The sequence below is a fragment of the Panthera leo genome, chromosome A2 (assembly GCF_018350215.1).
Source record: "Panthera leo isolate Ple1 chromosome A2, P.leo_Ple1_pat1.1, whole genome shotgun sequence".
NCBI classification, from domain to species: domain Eukaryota; kingdom Metazoa; phylum Chordata; class Mammalia; order Carnivora; family Felidae; genus Panthera; species Panthera leo.
In genome coordinates this window covers 140,391,784-140,415,674 of record NC_056680.1, presented here as the reverse complement: position 1 = coordinate 140,415,674, position 23,891 = coordinate 140,391,784, and the positions used below count along the sequence as shown (strand labels likewise).

Here is a 23,891-nt window from a genome sequence, read left to right as displayed (position 1 = left end):
TGATAATTCCTCCTATCTCAAGATCTTTAACTGTATCACATCTGCAAAGTCCCTTTTGCCAGATTTTCACAGGTATTGGGAATTAGGATGTGGACATCTTTTGGAGGGCCATTGTTCTATACCTGTCACAATTGGCATCATATTTTTCATTGTATTTTCTCTTCTTTCTAGATGTTGCCTTTTTTTTTTTCATTTCAAAATGTGTTTTTTTTTTCTTCGTCTGTCACTTTCTCTCTTAATTAGTTTGCCCATTTTATGTTATATTTGTCTGTCTTACCAACTATACCCTGAACAGCTTTAGCAGGGTTCCTGCTAAAGGTTGGAAAGGCATGGTCAGCCATGCCAAGTTAATTTTCGCCCACCTGTCATTTCCCACTAGTTCATCAAACGAAACTACTTTCTTTGTACTCTGGGCATTCTAAGTAACCCCTGTTAGCATGCTTCCTAACTCGGTGTTAAAGGTAACGATGCATCCTGGACATTTTCACTGTGCGTCCCATTCCCGCAACTGCTCCTTCTCTGCGAACGAAACCTCTGAGCTTCCTTTCTCTCGAGTCTCGGCCCCCCGGGAATACCGAACGAGGTGAGCGGGCTGCTCACCTTACTACTCCTTCGGGGCCGAGGCCTGGGCATGCGCACGGCGGATGGGAAGAGAAAGCACGGGTCTCGCCCCTGCTCCTCCCCACCCGGCTCTGGGACCTGTCAAGCTGGTTCCGACATCTGGGGAATTAACGTGTCCCGCCCATCTCCAGCTCCGCGCCCCGCCCTTGTTCCCTCTCCGCTTCCAGCTTCTACGAGTGAAAGCAGCTACAAAGGGCTTGAATGAAACGTGTGTGGGTTTAATGAGTCGTAAACCACCAGGGAATCCAGTCTCCCCACAAACCGGCATCTCTCGGAAGAGGCAGAGGAGGGGGAGGAGGCAAGGAGCGGAGCGCTGGGTGTCGCCCTCGCGCGCAGCGACAGGAGCCGCGGGGAGAGGCCGGGCCACCTCCCCCTTTCCGGCCATGCACCGCCTCGCCCGCGGCGGCTCCAGGCACCACACTCTCCGCCCGGGTAGCGCCCGCTGTCGCCGCCACCAGCTCTTTCGGCCGCCGGCACGGCACCGTCCACCGAGGAGCGGCGCCCGCCCTCCTCACTCCCGCCATCGACTCCCTTCTCCGCCAGGACGCACCGCCCAGCAGCCGGCGCCGCCCCCTGGTCAACTTTGAGCTGGAGGAGAAGCAACTTTGACAGTGACCACGGTTTCGCATCCCGCTTCTCCACGGCAGCCGCGGCCTGGCGAGTCGCTGGGGTTAGGTGGGGCAAGAGTTTCCCGGGCGAGTCTGCGCGGCGTCTGGCTGTTTGCAACCTGTTTCCAGCGAGCCGGGAGCGGGATTGTGGCTGCCAGTCATCTGAAGAAGGGGAACTTGTTTTTCTCCCCCCGTAGCGACCTCGGCTTACAACTGGAGAAAGCGGTTGAAAGGATGTAAAAAGGCAGCACAACTGTTACCAACTGGATAAAGCTGTATCGAAAGGATGTAAATAGGCAGAGCAACTGTTACCAAGAAGGCAACCACCCAAAGGCAGGGAGGAACGTGGGGCTTGGTCCGGGCTTCTCCCGGTAGCAACATTCATCAACAGTCAGGTGTTGGTTACAACTTTTCAAGGTCAGCCGTCGGGAGCAGTGACTCCCTCTCTGAACCTTGCGGGGGGGATACGCAGCGCTCGGGGTGGGTTCGGCCGAGAGATGCACGGGAAGCCAAACGAGGTAGGATTGTAGAGGGGGAGGGTTTGTGACCCAAGACCCATCCCCCAACCTCCCCGTAATCTCCCGTCCCCCACAGCCGGGGCGGGGGTGAGTATGTGACATGTGTCTAACTCTCAGCAGCAACTTAGGCAGCAGGTGTCGGTCCTAACCGGGAGCCGCGGCCGCCGGGTGCGCCCTCACCGAGCCATGCGGGCCCCGGGCTCGCCTCTCGCCCGCACCTTGCGGCTGCTGCTTCTGCTACTGCTCAAGGTTTCTGCCTCTCCTGCCCTCGGGTCCGCTTCTTCGCCAAGAAACGAAACTTGCCTGGGGGAAAACTGTTCACCTGCACTGAGCCACCGTCGCAGCAGGGACTCTTGGGGACTGGAAAATTCTGCAGAAGACCTGCTAGCCCGTGCGCTCAGGGAGGAGGAGCAGGGGGCAGCGGTGCGCACACCGCCCTTTAGGGACATAAGGGCAGCTCCGGGCGGTGACCCAGGTGCGGGCAGAGGGGCGGAGGCGTTGATCGCAGAACCCTCGGGACCTCCATCCAGGCCGCCTGGAGCCTGGAGGTGGAAAGGTGTCCGAGGTCAGGAGCCCCCTGGAACTTTGGCGAGAGGGAACCCCCCGGCTCTCCAACTCCTCCTTCAGATCTCAGAGGAGGAAGAGAAGGGTCCTAGAGGCTCTGGCATTTCTGGGCACAGCCAGGAGCAGAGTGTGAGGGTGGAACCTGGCGCCAGCGACCTTTATTACTGGCCAAGGAGAGGCGGGAAACTCCAGGGCTCCCACCACGACACCCCACCCAAGACGGTCAATGGACTGTCTGGGCACGAAAGGAGGACAATTGCACCCCCTGGCAGGGCGCTGGCCCAGAATGGGTCCTCGGGCGAAGGGATCCACGAGCGCGGGGGTCCCCGCCGGGGAAACAGCACAAACCGACGCTTGAGAATAAAGAACCCCTTCTACCCACTGACCCAGGAGTCCTACGGCGCCTATGCGGTCATGTGTTTGTCTGTGGTGATCTTCGGGACTGGCATCATTGGCAACCTGGCGGTGATGTGCATCGTGTGTCACAACTACTACATGCGGAGCATCTCCAATTCCCTCTTGGCCAACCTGGCCTTCTGGGACTTTCTCATCATCTTCTTCTGCCTTCCGCTTGTCATCTTTCACGAGCTGACGAAAAAGTGGCTGCTGGAGGACTTCTCTTGTAAGATTGTGCCCTATATCGAGGTAATGCCTTCCAGGGGGTCTCAAGCTACTGGCTTTACCCATTTCTGGGATTTATAGCATCAGAACTGCTGTTCCACGCACCTACCTGGCTGCTGAACCCCTTCACTTTTTTTCTGGGTACCTTCCTCCATTTCTCTTGCCAATCATTGAGAGAGAAGGAGGGAGGAAGGAGGGAGGGGGGAGAGAGAGAGAGAGAGAGAGAGAGAGAGAGAGAGGCAGCTTTGTTCCCCCACCTTCAAATTCATTTTCTCCTGGATTATGATATAATTAATTATGATCTCATAATGTATAGAATTGTTTAGATTTTAAATTTATCTCTCTGAATATGGCATTTATATATATTTTTTATTTGGCACCTATCAGAGATTCTAGGGTTAATAAGTGACCAGTCAAGGTTGTCTTACCAGAACTCAGCAACCACAAAAAACCATGTTTTGTTTATCCAGTAGGGCTCCAATATGATTTCTCCCCAAGAAGATTATTGCATTTTTTCTTAAATATATAAGTTGGAATACTATTTTATTTAATAAAGGAAATCTGCTTTTGTCGGTTGGCTTCATGATATGTTAATAACCTTCCAAAATTAGTTTACGTGTCTTTGGCTATCTGCCATGCTATCCCATCCAAATTCTTATGTCATTTTTGATTTCTTTCCTTTTCCTTCTCCATTTCTTAACAGTTTTATTTCTTTCATGTGAATGCACTTAAGCAAGAATAACACGTTGGCCATCATGGCATAGAATTTATATATAGATATATAAATTCCCAGAAGCATACAACATACACTTGTCATTTGTTAGGGTATTGATTGGCTATTTTAAGGGATTGACTAACTCTAGAAAATTTCTTAAGAAGAAGAGGGAATATAACAGGTTCCAAACTTTGGAAACAAAAATATTTCTGAGGAAAATCTTTCTGTTTCTTCTTACAGCTAGTGTCCTGAACCATTATTACGGTGGTTGGAATTTGCTCTTTAAATGGCCTCTCTTTAAACACCAGCTCTTGGAAGGAGCCCAAGTGCTTTGTTGCCAGTTGTGTTTTTAGCCAGCTGGCCCTTGATTTCCTCCATTCAGACTGCCCATTTCATTTATGGAAGCAGAAGAAGGGAAACTGTAAATATTCCAGAGCCCCTGATCCTGTCTGGCACCAGGGCCAGTGACACTATGTTCAACATTGTTCCAGGGCCTAAAGCTAGGGGATAAGTAAACAGAAAACAGTACCTACTTAGAAGAAGTAAGGGAAGAGACAGTAAATGAGACCCTCTGTTATCCTGGCAGGGATCAGATGCAGAATCATTCCATGCTGGCTAAATCAGCTGTTGCTGCTTCACCAAGACCTAGGGTTTCTCTTGTTGCCAGGCTCCAAGTAGCTCTGAAATGTCTAATTTATTTGGTAGTTCATTTTTGAATTGCAGAGGAGGTAATTGAATTCATGTAAGAGAAATGCGCCTATCAATTGCAGCTTCAAGGTCAAGATTTAAGATTTCTCTGATTGTTTGCTTGAATAATGCAGAAGAAATTGACATACAAGAATGAGACAAAAGTAAACTATACAGTGACCAGGAGAGTTACCTGCTCCTCCTCCCCCCCCCCCCCCCCCCCCCCCCGCTGCCATACAAGAGAAGTGTATTGGCTTGTCTAAAATGTACTGGGCATGATAAAACCTTTATACATTAGAGGGGAAAAAACCATATAAAGAAGACAGAAAAAAAATGGGGAAAGAAAAAACCTATTATCCAAGTTCTTGAAAAAAAAAAAAACTTTAAAAGAAAGGAATCCCATCCAAATTCAGAAAAGGATATAAAAACTCAGGTTTAATGCAACCTATGAGTTGTGAGTGATGATGGTATTATGTATGTCTTTTCATTGTTTTTCTAACTCTGAGGATTCTTAAAAAATGTGTATTTTCATTTGTATTTCATTTTTTAATTCTCTGCTTCTTAAGTTTATTTTTTACCTCTTTTATTATTAAAACAATTACTGCTTTTTTTGTTTTGTTTTGTTTTGTTTTTTGCTCTGTAGTTTTTCCTATTCTTTATAGCCCTATTTTTTTAGTTATTAGTACTAGGTTTTATTTTCCCTAGAGAAGCAAAGGTTGGAAAAAAATTTACTCATTTTTTTCTTTAAAAATTAGACTATTAATATACATTTTTTATTGTTAAAGTAATGAATATCTTCAGATGTAGTGTTTCTACATTCCTACCTAATCCTATTCTTCTGAAATAATTTTATAATGTGTTAGTATGTTTTGTGAAAATAATTATTGGATAGTAGTATCAGCTCCATAGTTCCTGATTTTGAGAACAAGAAATACAGTCCAAAACTCAAAATAAAACAGTTCTGCCTCCAAGAAGTAAGAGATTTAGTGCCTGTTCCGTGTCACGTCCCTGAGAAATCCGACCCAAATGTGGATATTTGCTTCACAGGAAGTTTATTGGGGTGTGTGCTTAGGTTCAGTGCCTCCTAGGGAATGAAGGAAGCAGAATTGGGCAGGGGGGAAAGTTGAACCGTGATCCCACTGAGACCTCAGCTGATACCACAGGGAGTTGCAGGGCCCCGAGGGCCTTGTACAATATCCTGAATTGAGGCAAGATGGCCCAGACTTTATGTCCCCTAAAGGGACCAGTCACTGGATGCAAGTTGCTTCCAGGAAGGGGGCATAACCTTGAGCTGGGTGGATCTCTCTAAAGGGCAGTTCCTAGAGAGGGATGCAGCTAAGAGCCGTCAATCACCACTAGTCCCAGAAGTTGGAATCAGCACTTTATACCTGAAGGAATTCTGTGGGGAGGCAGTCTGGAACCACAGCCCTCACTACAGTGGCTTTTGAATTATCATGTTAAATTAGAACCAGCGGGCAGTCTGATCCAACCCTCTGATTTTAAAGATGAAACATGAGACCCAGAGAGGAGAAATGATCATCTCAAGCATATATACCTATTCCGTAGCAGCCAGACATTTTGCCTCAAGCTTGTTTATTAGACAAACATCTAGGAGGCAAGAATGTCCAGGGAGTGTTTTCTTTCTATGTCTGCTCCTTGGTGTCTTTTAAAGAAGATTTTTATATCCTGTAGGTAGGGAAAAAATAAGCCCAGTTAACATCATTTGCTATATGATGAAGTTTATGGCTTTTTATATTCTTAGGTTTCATCTTGTTTGTCTTAAATTAACAGTAAGTTCCAGGGGTGCCTGGCTGGCTCATTCGGTAGAGCATGCAACTCTTGATCTTGGGGTTGTGAGTTCGAGCCCCACATTGTGTATAGGGATTACTTAAAATAAAACCTTTGAAAAAACCCAGAATATTAAGTTCCAGAGTTGGTAGCTCTTTTAAAAAAAAAAAAAAATTTTTTTAATTTCAATAATCTGATACAATTGCAGTTTTTAATATGTCAAGCATGATTACTTTAGTTACCAAATCAAGTTATATAGGTTACATTTCATGTTCTCAAAATCACGAAGTGTTTTAGATTGGTAAAAGACACTATAAATAATTACATTTCTTTAAACTTTCTCAAAAACCTTTCCCCCACCAAATTGTTTTCTTCTTGACCACAAGACTTCTAAAATTATTTGAATTTTATTTCCTTTTATTTAGATTTTGCCTTCTCTTCACTTTTTACTTTCTTATATTTACTATATTTGTTGACATCCCCCCATGCACGTTATTATTGATTTATAGTGTATGATTTACCTTTTAGATAGTAATCTGTTTTGCCTTATCCAGTGTTTTTATTTTTAATATTTCTTAGTATAAAATTTTATCCACAATTAATTTTTATTTTTTATTGATGTATAATTGACATATGATATTAGTTTCGGGTGTACAACATAATGATTTAATAGCTGTGTAATCGTGAAATGATCACCACAATAGCTCTAGTTAGTATCCATCACCTTACATAGTTATGACATTCTTTTATCTTATGAAAATCTTAAGATCTACTGTTTTACTTTCTTAGCAACTTTCAAATATGTAATGCAGTGTTATTACCTATAGTCACCATGTTGTACATTACATCCCCATGACTTATTTTATAACTGGAAGCTTGTATCTTTTGACACCCTTCAACCATCCCCAGAAATTCCAGCCTCTAGCAGACACCGGTCTCTTCTCTGTTTCTATGAGCTTGGTTTTTTGTGTTTTGAGATTTTTCATTCTTTAGATTCCATATATAACTGAGATCATATGGTCTTTGTCTTTCCCGGTCTGGTTTATTTCATTTAGCATAATGCCCTTGAGGTCCTCCATGTTGTTGCAAATGGCAAGATTTCATTCTTTTTTGTGGCAGAATAATATTCCATTGTAAATATATACACATACATACGCACACCACATTTTCTTTACCATTCATTCATCAGTGGACACTTAGGTTGTTTCCATATCTTGGCTAATGTAAATCATGCTACAATGAACATAGGGGTGTGTATATCTTTTCAAGTTAGTGTTTTCATGTTCTTCAGATAAATACCCAAAAGTGGAATTGCTAAATCATATGGTAATTCTATTTTCAAATTTTTGAGAAATCTCCATACTGTTTTCCATAGTAGCTAGACCACAGTTAATTTGTATTCACAAATTTTCTCTCCTCTCTTCTCTTTGCCTTCTTTTCCTCTTCTACCATAGTTCTTTCCCCACCCCCACCCCCCCCTACAACTTCAGTATTAGCATAATCTTAAGGAGACAGTGGACTTTTGGGGAAAGTTGGGCTTGTGTAGAAAAATAGGAGTTGTTTCTTCAGCAGAAATTACACATCTTTGCATTTTACATTCAACTCTTGTTTTTATTTCACTTTGTTGGCATAAGGCTTGACGAGAGTAGCCAGCTTCCTGGGTCTGTTGCTAGAGAGTTGTTTTATCATATTTAATGTTGCTATGAGTGGGAATATATTGGGAACTGTTGTACTTGATAACTTCTCTCTTTCTACTCCAGGATTCTGGTATCTTTGGGGCCTAGTGATAAATCCTGTAAGGACCAAGGTCAAATGGAATGGTAGGAGAAGGGGATAGGAGAGAAGAGAATCTGAGTGGATGGTGGTCATCCTAACAGACACATCATTTTAAACTCGTTTATCAGATAGTAGACAAAATAGACAAAATAAACAAATCTAGAAATAGTCAAAATAAACAAAACTATGCTCAAAATGATAGTTGTATGTGGAAAGAGAGGGGCAAGGGAGAGGGAGGGGAAAAAAGGAGGGAGAGAGAGAAAGATGGAAATGAAGGTCTGGGTATGGACTGCAATAAGAGAATGGTATAGGAGTTTCCTACCATACTATTCCTTTAAGGATGTAAAAAATTATTAAAGCCAAATAATTCAGGCACTGAATATGGCAACTGGAACAGATCATTGCTCATTACTTGATGGAAGCCAACCAGTCAGTGTATCGTCTGATTCCAGTCTGCTGCCAAATATTTATTTCTGTTGGGACATTAATTGGAAGTTTTGAATGATACAGGCTCCCCCTTAGTTTAAAGAACTCACACCTTCATGATGTGTGATAGGGAAGAAGTCTTCAAATAGTTGTAAGATAATCCCAGATCGAACTTTATTTTTATTTTACTGGGACACAAGATTCCTACGTGAGGGTAGAGGATGGATAGAAGAAATGCATCTCCCCAGGACCCCTGGACCAGGGATGATTTGTGAAAGATCTACAATCTTTTGTGGTGAAAAGAGCCAAATTCTCCAATGGCTTTAAAAATGCTGTTTTTAAACTGAGTGGAATAGATGGCTCCTTAATTGCCTGAGGCTGTAGTTAGCACTGGCAGGTAAGAAAGGAAGGATCCTGGAAGCTGAAGATGACTTACCATACAGGTATGCGATTCCACACAGATTGCCCTAGAGCCCCCACATTCAAGTAACAGCGCACTTAACATGGCGGATGGCAAATTTGCTTGAGTTGTGGATTAGCCATTAGGCATTCTGATGGACTTGTAAGTGGAAACAAACAGTTTTTTGAGCAATTTGAAAGTTACTAATAATATTCTCTGGAAAAATAAACTCACTGTGTGAGAATGGTGCTTAACAAATATTTTATGACTTCCCATTAATCCTTTTATAATCGTTTTCTACATTTCCATGGAATAAAAATAGTTGATGATTCTCACAGACAAGTTTTAAAAAGTTATAGAATGAACTCTTATTTACAATGCCATTTATGAATAGTGTATGGCAAGGTTTACTGAATTTAGATTCTACATAAATAAAAGTTTTATGATAATCAAATGTGAAATTCAAATAATTTCCTTAACTATTTATTATACTGAGAAGCCATCCTTTTCTAAAGTTTGTCAGTGAAGACACACAGAAATATGGATTTTCTCTACTCCCCTTCTTGAGATATTCATTGGCATTCAGCTTGGAAGGATGATATATAAAACAGCAGCACTCAATAACTGATTAAAGAACAATTTGAGTAATTCATTATCTTCTATAATCCTTTTCCATGTATGTCATCATTCATTCATTTATTTACTATTCGTTTATTCATCAAACATTTATCGGACTTTTCTACTATGTCAGGTACCATGTTAGGTGGGGATGGGAGTAGAAAGCATGGGAGAAAAGGGGGGAGAGTTTCCAGAGATGAATAACATAGATTCCTTACTGCTTTTAAAGTTATAGAATAAGTGAGGCACCTGGGTGGCTCAGTTGGTTAAGCATCCAGCTCTTCACCTCCCTTCGGGTCCTGATCTCATGGCTCTTAAGATCAAGCCCCAAGTCAGGCTCTGTGCTGACAGCCTGGAGCCTGCTTGGGATTCTGTCTCTCTCTCTCTCTCTCTCTCTCTCTCTCTTTCTCTCTCTCCCTCTCTCTCCCTCCCTCCCTCCCTCCCCCCCACTCACACGCGCATGCGTGCACGTGCACATACACACACTCTCTCAAAATAAATAAAAATAAACTTAAAAAAATTAAGTTATAGAGAAGTAATGTTCTGCAGTGTAATGAGTGCTATAACAGGTTTATTTAATTTTTTTCATGTTTATTTGCTTATTTTAGAGAGAGAGAGAGTGTGTGTGTGTGCACACACATGTACATTTGCACACAAGCAGAAAAAGGGCAGAGAGAGAGAGAAAGGGAGAGAGAGAGAGAGAGAGAGAGAGAGAGAGAGAGAGAGAGAATTCCAAGCAGGCTCTGCACTGTCAGTACGGAGTTTGATGTGGGGCTCTAACTCATGAACCTTGAGATCATAACCTGAGCCAAAATCAAGAGTCCGACGCTCAACTAAGTCACCCAGGTGCCTTAAACCTATAACAGAGGTTTAAAACCTATAACAGGGGCGCCTGGATGGCTCAGTCGGTTAAGCGTCTGACTTCGGCTCGGGTCATGATCTCGCGGTCCGTGAGTTCGAGCCCCGCGTCGGGCTCTGTGCTGACAGCTCAGAGCCTGGAGCCTGTTTCAGATTCTGTGTCTCCCTCTCTCTGACCCTCCCCCGTTCATGCTCTGTCTCTCTCTGTCTCAAAAATAAATAAACGTTAAAAAAAAAAAAAAATTAAAAAAAAAAAATAAATAAAATAAAATAAAACCTATAACAGAGGTTTAAAACCTATAAACCTATAACAGAGGTTTAAACAGGGTATTATGGAAGTCAGGAATGGGTCCTGGAATGAGTCCACTCTCAGTTGTACTCAGAACCAAAAATGGAGAAATACAAGTGAAAACTGTGCTCTAATTATTTTTCAATCGTATTCTTATTAATCTGCATAAATCTATACAGCCTAGGTCCATGATGAAAAGATACAAATATGAAAGTCTCTTAATTCTTGCTTTCTTATTTTCTCAATATTTCATGGGATAGGAAGCCCATTAGAATGATTGGCAAGATAATTGGGCAGATAGGACAGCCCTAGAAATTTCACTTAGAACACAGAATTATTCTAAAAGTTAAATTATTATCTGGAATACATTGCCTGAGATAACCATCTCTGCCTTGGAATTATGAGTCTATTAGCCATAAGGAATTAAGTTAATCAAATTTTAAAATTTTACTTAAATGAATGATTTATTTAACAGTGTAATAAATAGTACACTGATTTGAGTCCTTTCCTTCTGAAAAAATCTCAAAAATGTACCTCTTATTTAATTTGACCTTAGAGAACCTAGGAAGAAGGGCTGACAATGGAGATACTTTAGACCCTATTATAGATACTTCAGACCCTATTATAGAAAGAGTATAAGAAAGAATGGACTTTCTCAAGAATTGGATTAATCTTTCAAGCAAGAAAGATTCTGAGTGAGGACTTATCCTGAGTTCCCATGGATTGCCAAGATACCTAGTTATACTAACAAAGCATCCTTCAACAGCAAAAAGGAAGCAAATATACCTGCAAAAGCAAAATAGGTCTGAGTTTATGATTCCCAGGCTGAGTAGGTGAAGGCGTATGTACCATGCTTTTCACCCTTCCACACCATGGACCTTGATAGAATGTTTCCACCTTTAAAAGCTCTTTCCATGTGCTGCGACTAGATTTAACAGTGTCACATTGGAAGCGCAGGGATCTGTGTCTGGGGTGTGGACTGTGTGGGGAGAGGGATGGGCAAGCTACTATGCAGTGAGATTTGTGTCTGGCATTGCGCTTCTGATTTCATCCTCTTGGGATCCTCCTGTCCTTTAACTTCCCAAGAATTGACCTGCCAAAGTCTACTAATTAACCCGACCTTCTTGTCAAGACTAACTCTCAAGTATCCTAATCAGAATGGCATTCTTTTTGCCAGAGGAGATGATCTCATCTAAACTTTCAAGGTAGAGTGGAAAATGGGGTTGCTGCAACTTCAGATATGGGGCCTCTCTATTTGAAAAGTAGGTATACATACCTTCCATAAAACTTCCATAAAACACAGGATGGAATCACAGTGCCAGGCTTATTCCCGAGATAGAATACTTTCAGTTTGTGAATTTATGATGGTTTTCACTGTTATTTGTCAGCACACTTGAATGGTTCATAGCATTAACAAGGCCAAGGTCACTGATTTGATCCAGGACTGGAATGAGTCATTTTCATTAGTCTATGACTGTGCTCAAGGCTGCCATTTTTTACTTCCTGCTCGTCACTCCTCACCCTAAGTGCCTTTTCTCCTACCTTCACTGTCTTCTCCTTGGCTCAACTTTCTCATGTATAGGAAAAGATCTGTTAACTCATTCACAGCAAGATGAAAGATTTAGAGGTACATACATTTTATAGGAAGATTGAGTGGAGAAAGAGTACTTCCTTAACAGACTACCAAGAGTGGAGTTTTGGCTAAGAGAAGAGAAATTTTGTCTTCAAAATTTCGGGTTTCTTAGTGTCATTCAAATCATAATTACCCAGCCACAAATGGATGAGGAATATGTTTTTAGTTTAGGTTTTCTGCCATGCAAACTAATATTATTAAGGACGAAGGAAAATTGGTGAAAATTGATTACTGTTCTTTGGAAGCTCATCAGAGCTTGGGATGGCCAAGCTTGGGCTTGGGATAAATATTACATTTTTAAATGGATTTTAATTATTGAGAATCAACATGGAATATATAAATTATATATATTAACATCTGTTGATTTCAATAGATTGTTTCCCTCCTAGGACAAATGATGTTAATCTTGCTTCGCTGTTATTTTTTATACTAATGAGCATTGACACATTTATAACCAAATTATAACATTTTACGCAAGTTGTAGTAAAATGTGTGTGTGTATATGTGTGTGTGTGTGTGTGTGTGTGTGTGTGTATACGTATATATATGTACTGTTATACTGTGTATATATAGTACACAGAAATGTACTGTGCTGCAGAAGCCAGAAGTCACAATTGGTAGGAAACCTTATGTCAAGGTGGGACAATAAGGTAAAGAAAGATTTATAACGTCAATACAAGTTTGGGGGTGATATGTTAGCTTTTAAATAGTCTCAATTGAAAAAAAGAGAGAGAGAGAGAGAGAGAGGGAGGGAGCCAAACCATAAGAGACTCTTAAAAACTGAGAATAAACTGAGCGTTGATGGGGGGTGGGAGGGAGGGGAAAGTGGGTGATGAGCATTGAGGAGGGCACCTGTTGGGATGAACACTGGGTGTTGTATGGAAACCAATTTGACAATAAATTTCATATTAAAAAAAATAGTCTCAATTGTTTTTAAAATAAGTAAGAGCGTGTTACTAAACTTAAGCAAAAGGGAGGGAGGTAGAGAATGAGACAATAGTAATAGTCAATGTCTTCAAAATATTTTGCTTTTCCATAACATTGGGAATCAAGTATAGATGAAATATATCGGGTATAATTGAAATAAATGGATATTTATAATATGTGGGTGTATCAGATTAAATCCTAGTGATTTTGATAAAGGTAAGAAGCCTTCTCTTTGACTGTGGAAGAGTGTCTGTAAATAGCTTTATTTTGTTTTAGAGATGCACACACGCCTGGAAGGGGTGCGGCAAATCTCTCCTCCTTGCTCTATTTTGACTTGGAAACACTAATGGATGTGTGTTACTACCACAGTGTCATGACTTGCATGCTTTCTGAAATGAAGACCTCTTGAAAAAGGCCATCTTATTCACAGCAGAGTCTCTGATAACATGTTAGTCCCACTGGTGTTCAAAGAAGCGTCTCTTTCCTGGAAAAGTTGCCCTCAAGTGCTGTAAGCGTAAGGATTATGGAAAATGCAAGAGGACGCCAAAGACATACAAGCTGAAGACATTTAGAGTTTCAAAGGAAACTCTACCCTGTGCTCCTCCTGCTTTTTTCCTGACTGATTGTTAGGCCTGTAACCACAGACTTATAATAGATTATCATTCATGGTCCAAATGAATGGGTTTTCTTAACAGTAATGCCCTTGTTTTGTGAGTTACTTGTATACAAAGGAGTACACAGAAATAGATCTACTTAAACATCTTTTTGAGGTAAAATATAAGTTAGGATAGAGTACAGTTGTCATGACTTTAGCTAGAAATTTCCCTATTTTCTAAAAATCAGCCTATTCACTGTACTGAAGCATATAGACTTAATTTCATATGAAAGACATTTTGCTTTGGAAGTACATTGGTCTTCCCCCCCCCCCATTGTTATCACTGATTTATATCAGAAAGTTTAGCAAGAGATACTATTTATTTGGTAAGAGTTGTACTTTCATAGCTTACTCTCATTCAAAATGATTTCTTATTTGTCTGGCTGCAGTACGCTTCTGAGAAATGGAGCAACAGATAAGACAACAGCCAAGGATCTTCCTACAAAGATCCTTACCATTTTTCATAAAGCATCCGTGCATACTTTCTTCCTATCATTTTGAGGGAACGGGAAAAGTGACTATGATGGCCTAGGCTTTCTCATGGGCTGATATTTTTGTATTGAATTTGAACTTGAACAGTGGGAAGAACATTTTGACCCCAGAGCTGCTGCTTTCCCACGGTGAGTACTCATGTATCAACTTTGTGCCTGCCCAGTGCCTCGAAGCAATGCCACAGGTGGCTGCAGCTTGGAGAAGCCTCATCACTCGGGATGTGGACTGAGCGGGCGCTGAAGGAGTTTTATGGTTGTTCCTCTGGGATATGGAGAAGGGCAGAGCATTGCTGTTTGAAAGAAAGATTTTTGAATTGTTCCTTTTGATTCTCTTGTTTGTGTATTTTGATGCCAACACCCTCAAATGCTTAATATCTTTTTCCCAAATAGTTAAAAATTTATGCTTCCAGCTTCCCTCTGATCTTCATTTTCAAAATTAATAGTCTTGTCTATTAGAAGTGTTTACAGTTCTGCTTTTGTTGACGTTAATTATTTCTCCCATTGCAGTTTAATTAATAGGAGATTGCATCTTACTCATTCCATCTCTCAGGATGTTGCTTCAAAAAACCACCCCTTACCAGCTTTACTCCCAAGAGCATATTTCTTAGTGACGTTGAATTTTAGCAATCTGATATGGTCATTAAATGCAGAAGATCCAGCATTTATGGTACAGTTTTATAATTGCATATAATTGCACTATTCATCTCGGTAGAATTTCTAATGAGCTGTAAGTAAACAAATATGTTTGAAAATTGTGATAGAGATCTTTTCATGTTACACCAACATTTTGCATTTTTAATTGCAAGGATAGATTTCATATCTGAGATAGCAGAAATTAGCCCACCACCCATGATCCAGATGTTTTTTATCAATTAATTTCTGAAGTTGATTCTTTACAGATGTTTAAGGCCTTCTATAAATAATTTGGGGAAGTACTGAGCAGGGGCTTTGTACCTTTCTTGCTCTTTCGCTTCATAAAATCAAGTGCATAAGTGGATTTGCAGAAAAGTATCTGAAGTGATAGCACTGCAGGCAATGGCGGTAAGAGGGAGGAGACATCTAGGACCGGCCTTGGGGCTGCGGTTGCTGTTGGCAACTACATGGTAAGTGCCATCTGCATTTGGGGCAGCATTTTACTCCAAGGCCCCAGCTCTTGTGACTTTCCTGCTTCAGCTGGATCCTAATGGAGGAGAACACTATCAGAGAGAAGTACGATTTGACAACAAGAAACTAGGCGCAGGAGCCTCCTGAAACTTGTGTATGAAACTTGGGAAGCTTCCCTCAAACCGCGATTTGGATTATAGATCAAATATGTTCTTTTAAACATATTTGGTGCTCAGTCCTAAAGCTTTTGAGAATATGGCTGAAGAACTAAGCATCTGCAAATAAAATACAATGTAGAAGGGTGCCTGAGTGGCTCGGTCGGTTAAGCACCAGACTCTTGGTTTCTGCTCAGGTCATGATCTCACGATCGGTGGGATCGAGTCCCGTGATGGGCTCAGGCTTATAGCATGGAGCCTGCTTGGGATTCTCTCTCTCCCTTGCTCTCTCTGCCCCTCCCCTGCTTTCACATGCAAATAAACTAAAAAAAAGAATAGCATAGAATTCCTGAGTGAAAGTAGGAGCACATGTAAATTTTGCTTAAAACTTGCTCTGGCTTTTGTTATCATGTGCAATGAAATATACAGAACCTAGAAAGCATTTTTTGGTTTTCTAGCAAGTGAACTTCTTCTAATTAAAAGTGGATATGTATCACAGTTCATAAATATCTAAGGAGAGGCAATCTAACACACCCTTCTTAGTACATGTCCACCTACGTTCATCGGTTATTACCTTTCATGAAATGCTTTGCAACAGACTGAGAGTTAGGTATGCAAATGCTAGCTCTTGTGATCATTGGTCCAGATCTTAAATCTCTGTGTTTAAAATTAAGGAGATTAATCAGGGGAGAAGATGCTATCTCTTGAGTGTTATGTGTTCTTTGTAAAGAATGATAGAAAACTACCAAGCAAATAGATGTTCCAAGTCTCTGAGAGATTGCCTGTCGTCAGATTCCCTAGTGTTTTTGTCTTGCCAAGCTTTCCTTTTAATAGAAATGCTATTCATAATTGTAAAAGAATGCACAGCATTAACCTTTGTAGCTTTCTTTATGGACTGACTCAGGATACATAGGTGACATGCACAAAGATTTGCATTAGTGAAGATGACACAGAAAGCCTTGCTGAGGATGTGTGTGCATTTGATAGTTGGAGAACCTTTTGTTGTTTTCTGTTCTTCTAGAGAAATGAATCAAACTGCTTGAAAAACTAGTATGTAAATGTAATGTTTCAGAAATCCATGAAATAAAATACTGCAATTTCTAAGTAATACTGTTTGATACAGACCTTGAGAAGAGAGCAAGTCCTCGGGTTTCCATTCAATGTGTGGCAGTTACTGACAGATCTGATCTTAAGACAGTCGCACAGCAGGGGCCTCAATTTTAGAATTATTTTGAATCTCTGGCAGAGATGCAAAATAAATTACCATCAAGATGAACAATTCATTAATTTGAAGGTTAATTTTAAAAACGTGTATGTAGAGATGACTTTTTACGGCAGTCATATCGGATTGATATTTCTTGTACTGGTATGTATGCAAAACTTTCTGAAGATTTTGTACAACAGGAATTGTGCTTATAAGCTCAGTCATGTAGTCTTGATCTGCCCTGATGTGGATTGTGAGTCATACTTTTTCTTCAGTTTTGCTTTTCATACACTTAAGCCCTCATTACATCTCGTTTTTCAGACTGTCTCCACTAAGAGTTGTGAGAATAGTCAGGGCATGGATGCCACGTCCTTACTTTCTGTAGCGGGACTGGTAGACGTTGACTAATGTGTTGCGTGTAAAAAGGGGAGAACATTGGACATTGGAACTCTCGTAGAATCTGCAAGGCAAGTTGCCATCGTTACTGGGGAGAGTGACAGCTTGAATGTGGCAGATAAACAACCAATGTGTTGAGTGTCCAAATTGTTATGACAAATGGTTTTCCTTTTTTCAACATGATCCCTTTGAGTTCCAAAAAATTAGACATTAACATTTATAAAATGTTAATATCTAATTATATATATATAATGTTAATGTCTATTATATATATGTCCAATATATATATGTAATATATATGTCTAATATATGTATGTCTATTATATATATGTCCAATATATATATGTAATATATATGTCTAATATATATGTATATATGTGTGTATACATATATATATGTATACACACATATATATGTGTATATATATACACATATACATATATATATGTATATATATACACATATATATATGTATACACACACACACACACATATATATATATACATATATATATATATATATATATATATATATATATATGTATACACACACATATATATTTCCCCCCTTGCCCCTTTGCCAAGGCATGACCAATAGCTGCCAGAGGAGAGTGCATGCACATACCGAGTGTCCAGGGTACACCCCAAAACATCTTTCCCACCTAGCGAGTTTTTGTCTCCTGTTTCATCTTAAACCTCATGGACAGTTTACCATCTACCTTCATTGTCTTTACTTAAGTATATAAATAATGGCTACATGTATTAAACATTAAATTACTTCAATTTCCCCTGAATAATTGAGTAAATCTGGTGCTCCCAGATGACGACCGTGTTTATCTTGTGACCGTGAGAACCACCTTCCCCCTCTTGGCTGACTATGACCTCTCTGAGGGAAAGAACGGTTTCTTGTTTCTTTCTATATCCCCAATATCTAGCAGAGTGTTTGGCACATAATTGATATCAATGAATGTATGCTTGCGTTGAGTACATGTCTGTGTACCCTATTAGAGTGTATGATGTTTGTAAATATTTTACAGACTACAGAATGATAGTATGTTTACATTAGGAACATGCATTTATATTCCTGGCAAAGTATCTGTGTGAAAAAGATGTGTACATAGTTTTGGTTGTTAACCTTTAATTGTTGATTTAGTTAGATGGCCTGGGCCATGCACATATATGAGTTTGGATACAGGGCTCTATGTGGGCAGCGTCAAAGGGTTCTTTGATCTGAAATTTTCCTATGACTGGTATATTTAGACATTATATCTGGCTCCTTTTTGCATATTTTCATGGTTACTTTTTATGTCTCCTATTTCTTTGACATTCTTTTAGTATCATATAATTTTAAATTTGATAATGTACTTATTTCATGGTAAATGTATACGGCTGATATATGCCTGATTCTGTACCTTGCTTCTTTTGGCACATAAGTTCATAAGTGGTGGGTTGTCTCTTGCATATCGTGATTTTTAATTGTGAATTCATGTTCCCTTGAGTTTTATCGGTGGATTTCTCTGAGGCCCGCTTTTAAAGTGCGTTTTTCCAGAGAGGTTTGTGCTTTCTTCCACCAGGTGCCTGGGACAATTTAAAATTGTAATTTGGGTTTTTCTGAGCCACATAGATGGTGTTAATTCTGGCCTTAGGCCAGTGTAAATTCGGGCTCCTGGTTAGAATTTGCCCTTTTTTTAATCTCCAGTTCACCTAGATCCAAATCATGTAATGCAGACAAGTTTCTCTACTATTTCCCTTTATGTTTTTTCTCTATATACCCATGAAGATGTCACTATTTGGGGAATTTGAAATTCATAAGGGGATCTTTGACCTAATCCCCACAAACACTGACTCTAGCCTTGTTTCTTACCTCTCTACCTGGGTACCTGGCCCCATCCCTCTGGCTAAAACCAACCTGAAACTCTCACTGGGAAATGCAGATGTCCCTAGGGCAACCATGCAATGTGCAGGGGGAGGAGTCACTGACCTGTTGGGCATTTGTTTTTTCATTGATTTCAAATTCTGGAGACTTTGCCTTTCTTGTTTTCCAGAAGTATATCATTTGAAAATAATATTAAAATACTTTATTTTGCATTAGGAGAAATTGGAGATCTCTACTCGTCTCATTTGTTGGAAATAAACTCTTGTATGTTTTAAGTTTATTTATTTGAGGAAGAGAGAGAGACAGAGAGACAGAGACAGACAGAGAGACAATGGAGGAGGGGCAGAGAGAGAGAGAGAGAGAAAGAATCTCAAGCAGGCTTTGTGCTGTCAGTGCAGAGCAAACTCACAAACCGTGAGATCATGACCTGAGCTGAAACAAGAGTCAGACATGTAACTGACTGAGCCACCCAGGCGCCCCAATAAGCTCTTAAATGTTTGCTGTGTGTGAGGTGTGCTATCGGCCCCCACACTGGAAAACATGATTACCCTTTTAGTAATGAAAATGGGATACACTCAACTATCCTTCCTTATCTAGATCTTCTGGTGGCAGGCATTTTTGTGGTGACTGAAATTCTTGGGGTGTCTGTGTTCTTTTCAATAACAAAATGGTATTGGACTAGTGGGTCCTTATGGATCCTTCCAGCTGTAAATTTTTCTGACTGCATGACCCTGAACCACTACATTTCTTTCCTTTTTTTTTTTTTCCCCTGCCTATTTTCATCTTTACAATGATTTGGCAAATGTCACCAACCCAGTTAACCAGTTAACCGTGCCTCATTCCAGGAAATTGTTCTGTTTGTGTTTTTTCGTTTGTTTGTTTTGTTTCCCCCCCCCCCCCTGTTTTGCCAATCTGTATTTATTGCCTAGTATTCCGACCTTTCAGAGATCACCCGGAATAAATGCATTCTGTGCTCCTCCCGCAGGTGGCTTCCCTCGGAGTCACTACCTTCACCTTATGTGCTCTGTGTATAGACCGCTTCCGAGCAGCCACCAACGTGCAGATGTACTATGAAATGATCGAGAACTGTTCTTCCACAACTGCCAAGCTTGCTGTTATATGGGTGGGTGCCCTACTGTTAGCACTTCCAGAAGTCGTTCTCCGCCAGCTGAGCAAGGAGGATTTGGGGTTTAGTGGCCGAGCTCCCGCGGAACGCTGCGTCATCAAGGTCTCCCCTGACTTACCGGACACCATCTACGTTCTAGCCCTTACCTATGACAGCGCAAGACTCTGGTGGTACTTCGGCTGTTACTTTTGTTTGCCCACACTTTTCACCATCACCTGCTCTTTAGTGACTGCAAGGAAAATCCGCAAAGCGGAGAAAGCCTGTACCCGAGGGAATAAGCGACAGATTCAGCTGGAAAGCCAGATGAACTGTACAGTGGTGGCTCTGACCATTTTGTATGGGTTTTGCATCATTCCTGAAAATATCTGCAACATTGTTACTGCCTACATGGCTACGGGGGTTTCCCAGCAGACCATGGACCTGCTTTATATCATCAGCCAGTTCCTTTTGTTCTTTAAGTCCTGTGTCACCCCTGTCCTCCTTTTCTGTCTTTGCAAACCCTTCAGTCGGGCCTTCATGGAGTGTTGCTGCTGTTGCTGTGATGAGTGCATTCAGAAGTCTTCGACAGTGACCAGCGACGACAATGACAACGAATACACCACAGAACTCGAACTCTCGCCTTTCAGTACCATCCGCCGTGAAATGTCCACTTTCGCTTCTGTTGGAACGCATTGCTGAAGAACAGCCTTTTCTTTGGTTAGATCTATGTGTTTGATTTTCATATCCTGTCAATGTTTTTACTTCATATTTTTCCCTACCGGGGAAAAATGCAACGAAAGAGAGAAATATTAACGACTGTAGAACTGATTTTGCAAATTAATATTTGTGCTTTGAAAAAAAATGTTTATATTTAGTTATTTAAGACGTATGAGAAGGCCAATAGTTTTAGATCATTACATCTGGTATGGTGCTAATATTTTATTTGAAAAAAGTTACTGCACCTTAACTTAATTAATTACTAACTTTCTTTTAAAAATATAATCAGTGTATATTGATGATAGCCATGCGATTTTGTAGGTTATTTTATGTTTGAGTTGTGATTGACAGTATATTGTATATGGTATCGTGAGATGATTTGTAGTTAAGGAGCATTCACAAAGTAGCACCAAATAAATTATACTTTATTGTTTAATGTCATTGTCAATCTACTTTTAACCGAGATTCAATAAATCTTTTAATTGCCTTAAATACACAATTACTGGTTCTACGCACAATTTAAAGTCAGCCTTATTGCTTTAAAGTTCTATTTTCCTTTAAGGCAGGTAATCACTATGTTCTAAAGCAGTTTTCCTAATAGTACTATTTTATATGCATGATTCATATACAACTATATTGTATGTTCAAACAAAATTGTATTTTTAATATTCAGATACAGATGTAAAATTACTTCCAAGTATTTATAAAATGTGAATAGACAGCAGAGCAGGAAGAAAGTATCTTTTTTATCATTATTATTCACCTCTGAACTAGCATATAGAGCTATAGATTTTCCCGTTATGAATTATGAGCAGAATCTAGGATTAAAACATGATGCACCTGTCATCTGATTTCCTCTGAACACTGACCTTTGAAGCACTCTGAATTCTAACTTTTCTCCACTTAAAAAATGAACTTGGTTACATCTGTGTGATTTAATTTCTCGAAGTAGAATGAAAGTACAGTAGTAGGATAATAAAATATTTATATATCTTGATTTGAACACTTGAATATTCAAATTTATTTTGAATTGATATTCCATAAGCTTCCAACAAAAAACTAATCCTCTCCATTTGAATATTAGATTCCCCTCAGGAGTTTAAGCTCCGGCAGTTGTGTAGGATGACTGCCTACCGTGCAGGACACGTGTCAATCAGGTGGCAGAGACAGCAGCCTAGCGATAGATGTAACGTCTCTGTCTTCAGACAAAGCACAGAAGGGAAACCAATTTGCTGGCCAGAAACCATCCTCTGTTTTCAGCTTGTCAATTTCTGTACATTGAGCATAACCGAGTGGTGACTTCTTTCTTCCAGATTATAGCATGATGTTTTTTCATTGTTAAGCTTTAGTGTTAGAAAAATTACTTAATCTAGACCGTTCATCTTCCACATGACACTCAGATTAACTAAATGACAATGTCCAGAATATCTCCTTTTCCCTAGTCCAGTACTCTGTCAAGGGATTTCCACCCACCCCACTGCCCCACTATCTGTATTGTATGGAATTTGAGGGATTTGAGAATGAGAAGGAAAGAAAAAAAAGATACCATTGTCTTCTTATAGATCCCTGTAATAAATCTTTGGAAATCTTCTTGAGGACACCTAAACTAGGTTTTGGCTACTGAGATCAACAATTGTGATTTCACAGTGTCTCTCCTGAGACTTAGTCAACTTTATAAATCAAGAAATACTGACTGAGGTGGCTCAGTTAAGCATCCGACTCTTGGTTTCAGCTCAGATCTGGCAGTTCGCAGGATCGAGCCGTGCGGTGGGCTCTGTGCTGACAGTAAGGATCCTGCTTGGGATTCTCTCTCTCTCCCTCTGCCCCTCCCCTGCTCATGTCCTCACTCTCTTTCTCACTCCCTCTTTCTCTCAAAATAAATAAATTTTTAAAAAGAGAGAAAAACTGATTGAGAACATGATGTAGAAAATGTTCTATGTTATCACCTATAGTAAATAAAAGTAACCAGAGCTTAGTGTCAGATTTTCAAAATCAGGCAGGGGTGGCATGAGAAAGCAGGAATAAGACAAATGCGTGTACAATGATGGTTAAAGCTGGGACCTGCTAGGGAGGTGTAAAGGTCCACGATAGATCAGAAAAGAGAGAGAGAGCCCACCAGACTGGGAGAGATCATGAAAGGCTGTGTAAGATAACTGGATGGATAGTCTGTCAGAAGTTTGATAAAAGTACTATGAGGAGTGAATACTCCAGGAGGAGGGAGCTGGTTAAAGGAAGAGAGAGAAAACTCGTGGGGTATGACTGAAGAATTAATGTTTGGTTTGGTCCGGTCTGGTTCCCATGCTATGTGTGCATAGAAGCCTCATGGAATATGCTGATGAAAATATGCACTGAAACCATATTATAAAAGGGTCATGCTTTGAAAGATGTTCAGACAGAGTCCTTCAGGAAATGTGGCTTGTTTTTTGAGCATTGGAAAAACATTGTCGCAACTCTGTGGTAGGAAGATCAATTTGAAGACAATTTAAATGGGCTATTGGGAAGAGTCTGAAAGTGAAAAAACAATTAGGAAAATGTTATACAGGTTGGACTCCAATGGAGGCAGTTGGGACTCAAATTTCTTTTTTCCTGGTATCCTTGACTTTCAGTTGAAACATATGCCTTCTTATTGAATGCTATCTCTGTCAAAGTAGAAACTTTGATAACCACAATGAAGTCATCCCAAGGGTGAAGTAGCTTGGAAGTTTTCTCATGGCCTTGATCACAGCTTTCTCATAAGAATTCCTACAGCATGCTTTTAAAAAAAAAATTAACCTTTTTTGCTCTACTTCTTTCTAATCCAGATCCCGTCCCGTGTCTTCCCCCTCCTCAAAGTTTCCTTAAGAAGAGAAATTCATGCATAAGATTAAGTCTACTAAAATTTTGATTGATCAGAAAACTCTACAAATGATGTCTGAGCTACTGAACCAAATCAACTCTGTGGTTTCGGGATAGTCAATAAAACTCTCTTCAAAATATCTATGTCTGTATCTATATATCTAGATGTATGTCTATATAGATATAGATTATTCATTATATCTATTATATATCTATAACTGGATTGTATAATCAACTCAGCATTTCCTTGATAATTCACAATTCTGAGGACTTCAAATCTATGACTTCAAAAATCAACTCATTT

At 40.2% G+C, this 23,891-nt stretch overlaps 1 protein-coding gene across 1 annotated transcript; it reads left to right on the top strand.

The window, feature by feature from the left end:
- Positions 1–1,042: 1,042 nt before the first annotated feature.
- Positions 1,043–21,188, top strand: GPR37 (G protein-coupled receptor 37). Its single transcript, XM_042923536.1, has 2 exons — positions 1,043–2,956; positions 19,916–21,188. Exons 1-2 carry the CDS (start codon positions 1,934–1,936, stop codon positions 20,732–20,734), a joined length of 1,842 nt encoding a protein of 613 aa, XP_042779470.1. The 5' UTR covers positions 1,043–1,933; the 3' UTR covers positions 20,735–21,188.
- Positions 21,189–23,891: the final 2,703 nt, after the last annotated feature.

Excerpts from the sequence above, each read along its gene's own strand:
- GPR37 (XM_042923536.1), top strand. The coding sequence starts at position 1,934 with ATGCGGGCCCCGGGCTCGCCTCTCGCCCGCACCTTGCGGCTGCTGCTT. Across the intron at positions 2,957-19,915 it reads AGATTGTGCCCTATATCGAG|GTGGCTTCCCTCGGAGTCAC; the intron begins GTAATGCCTTCC and ends CTCCTCCCGCAG.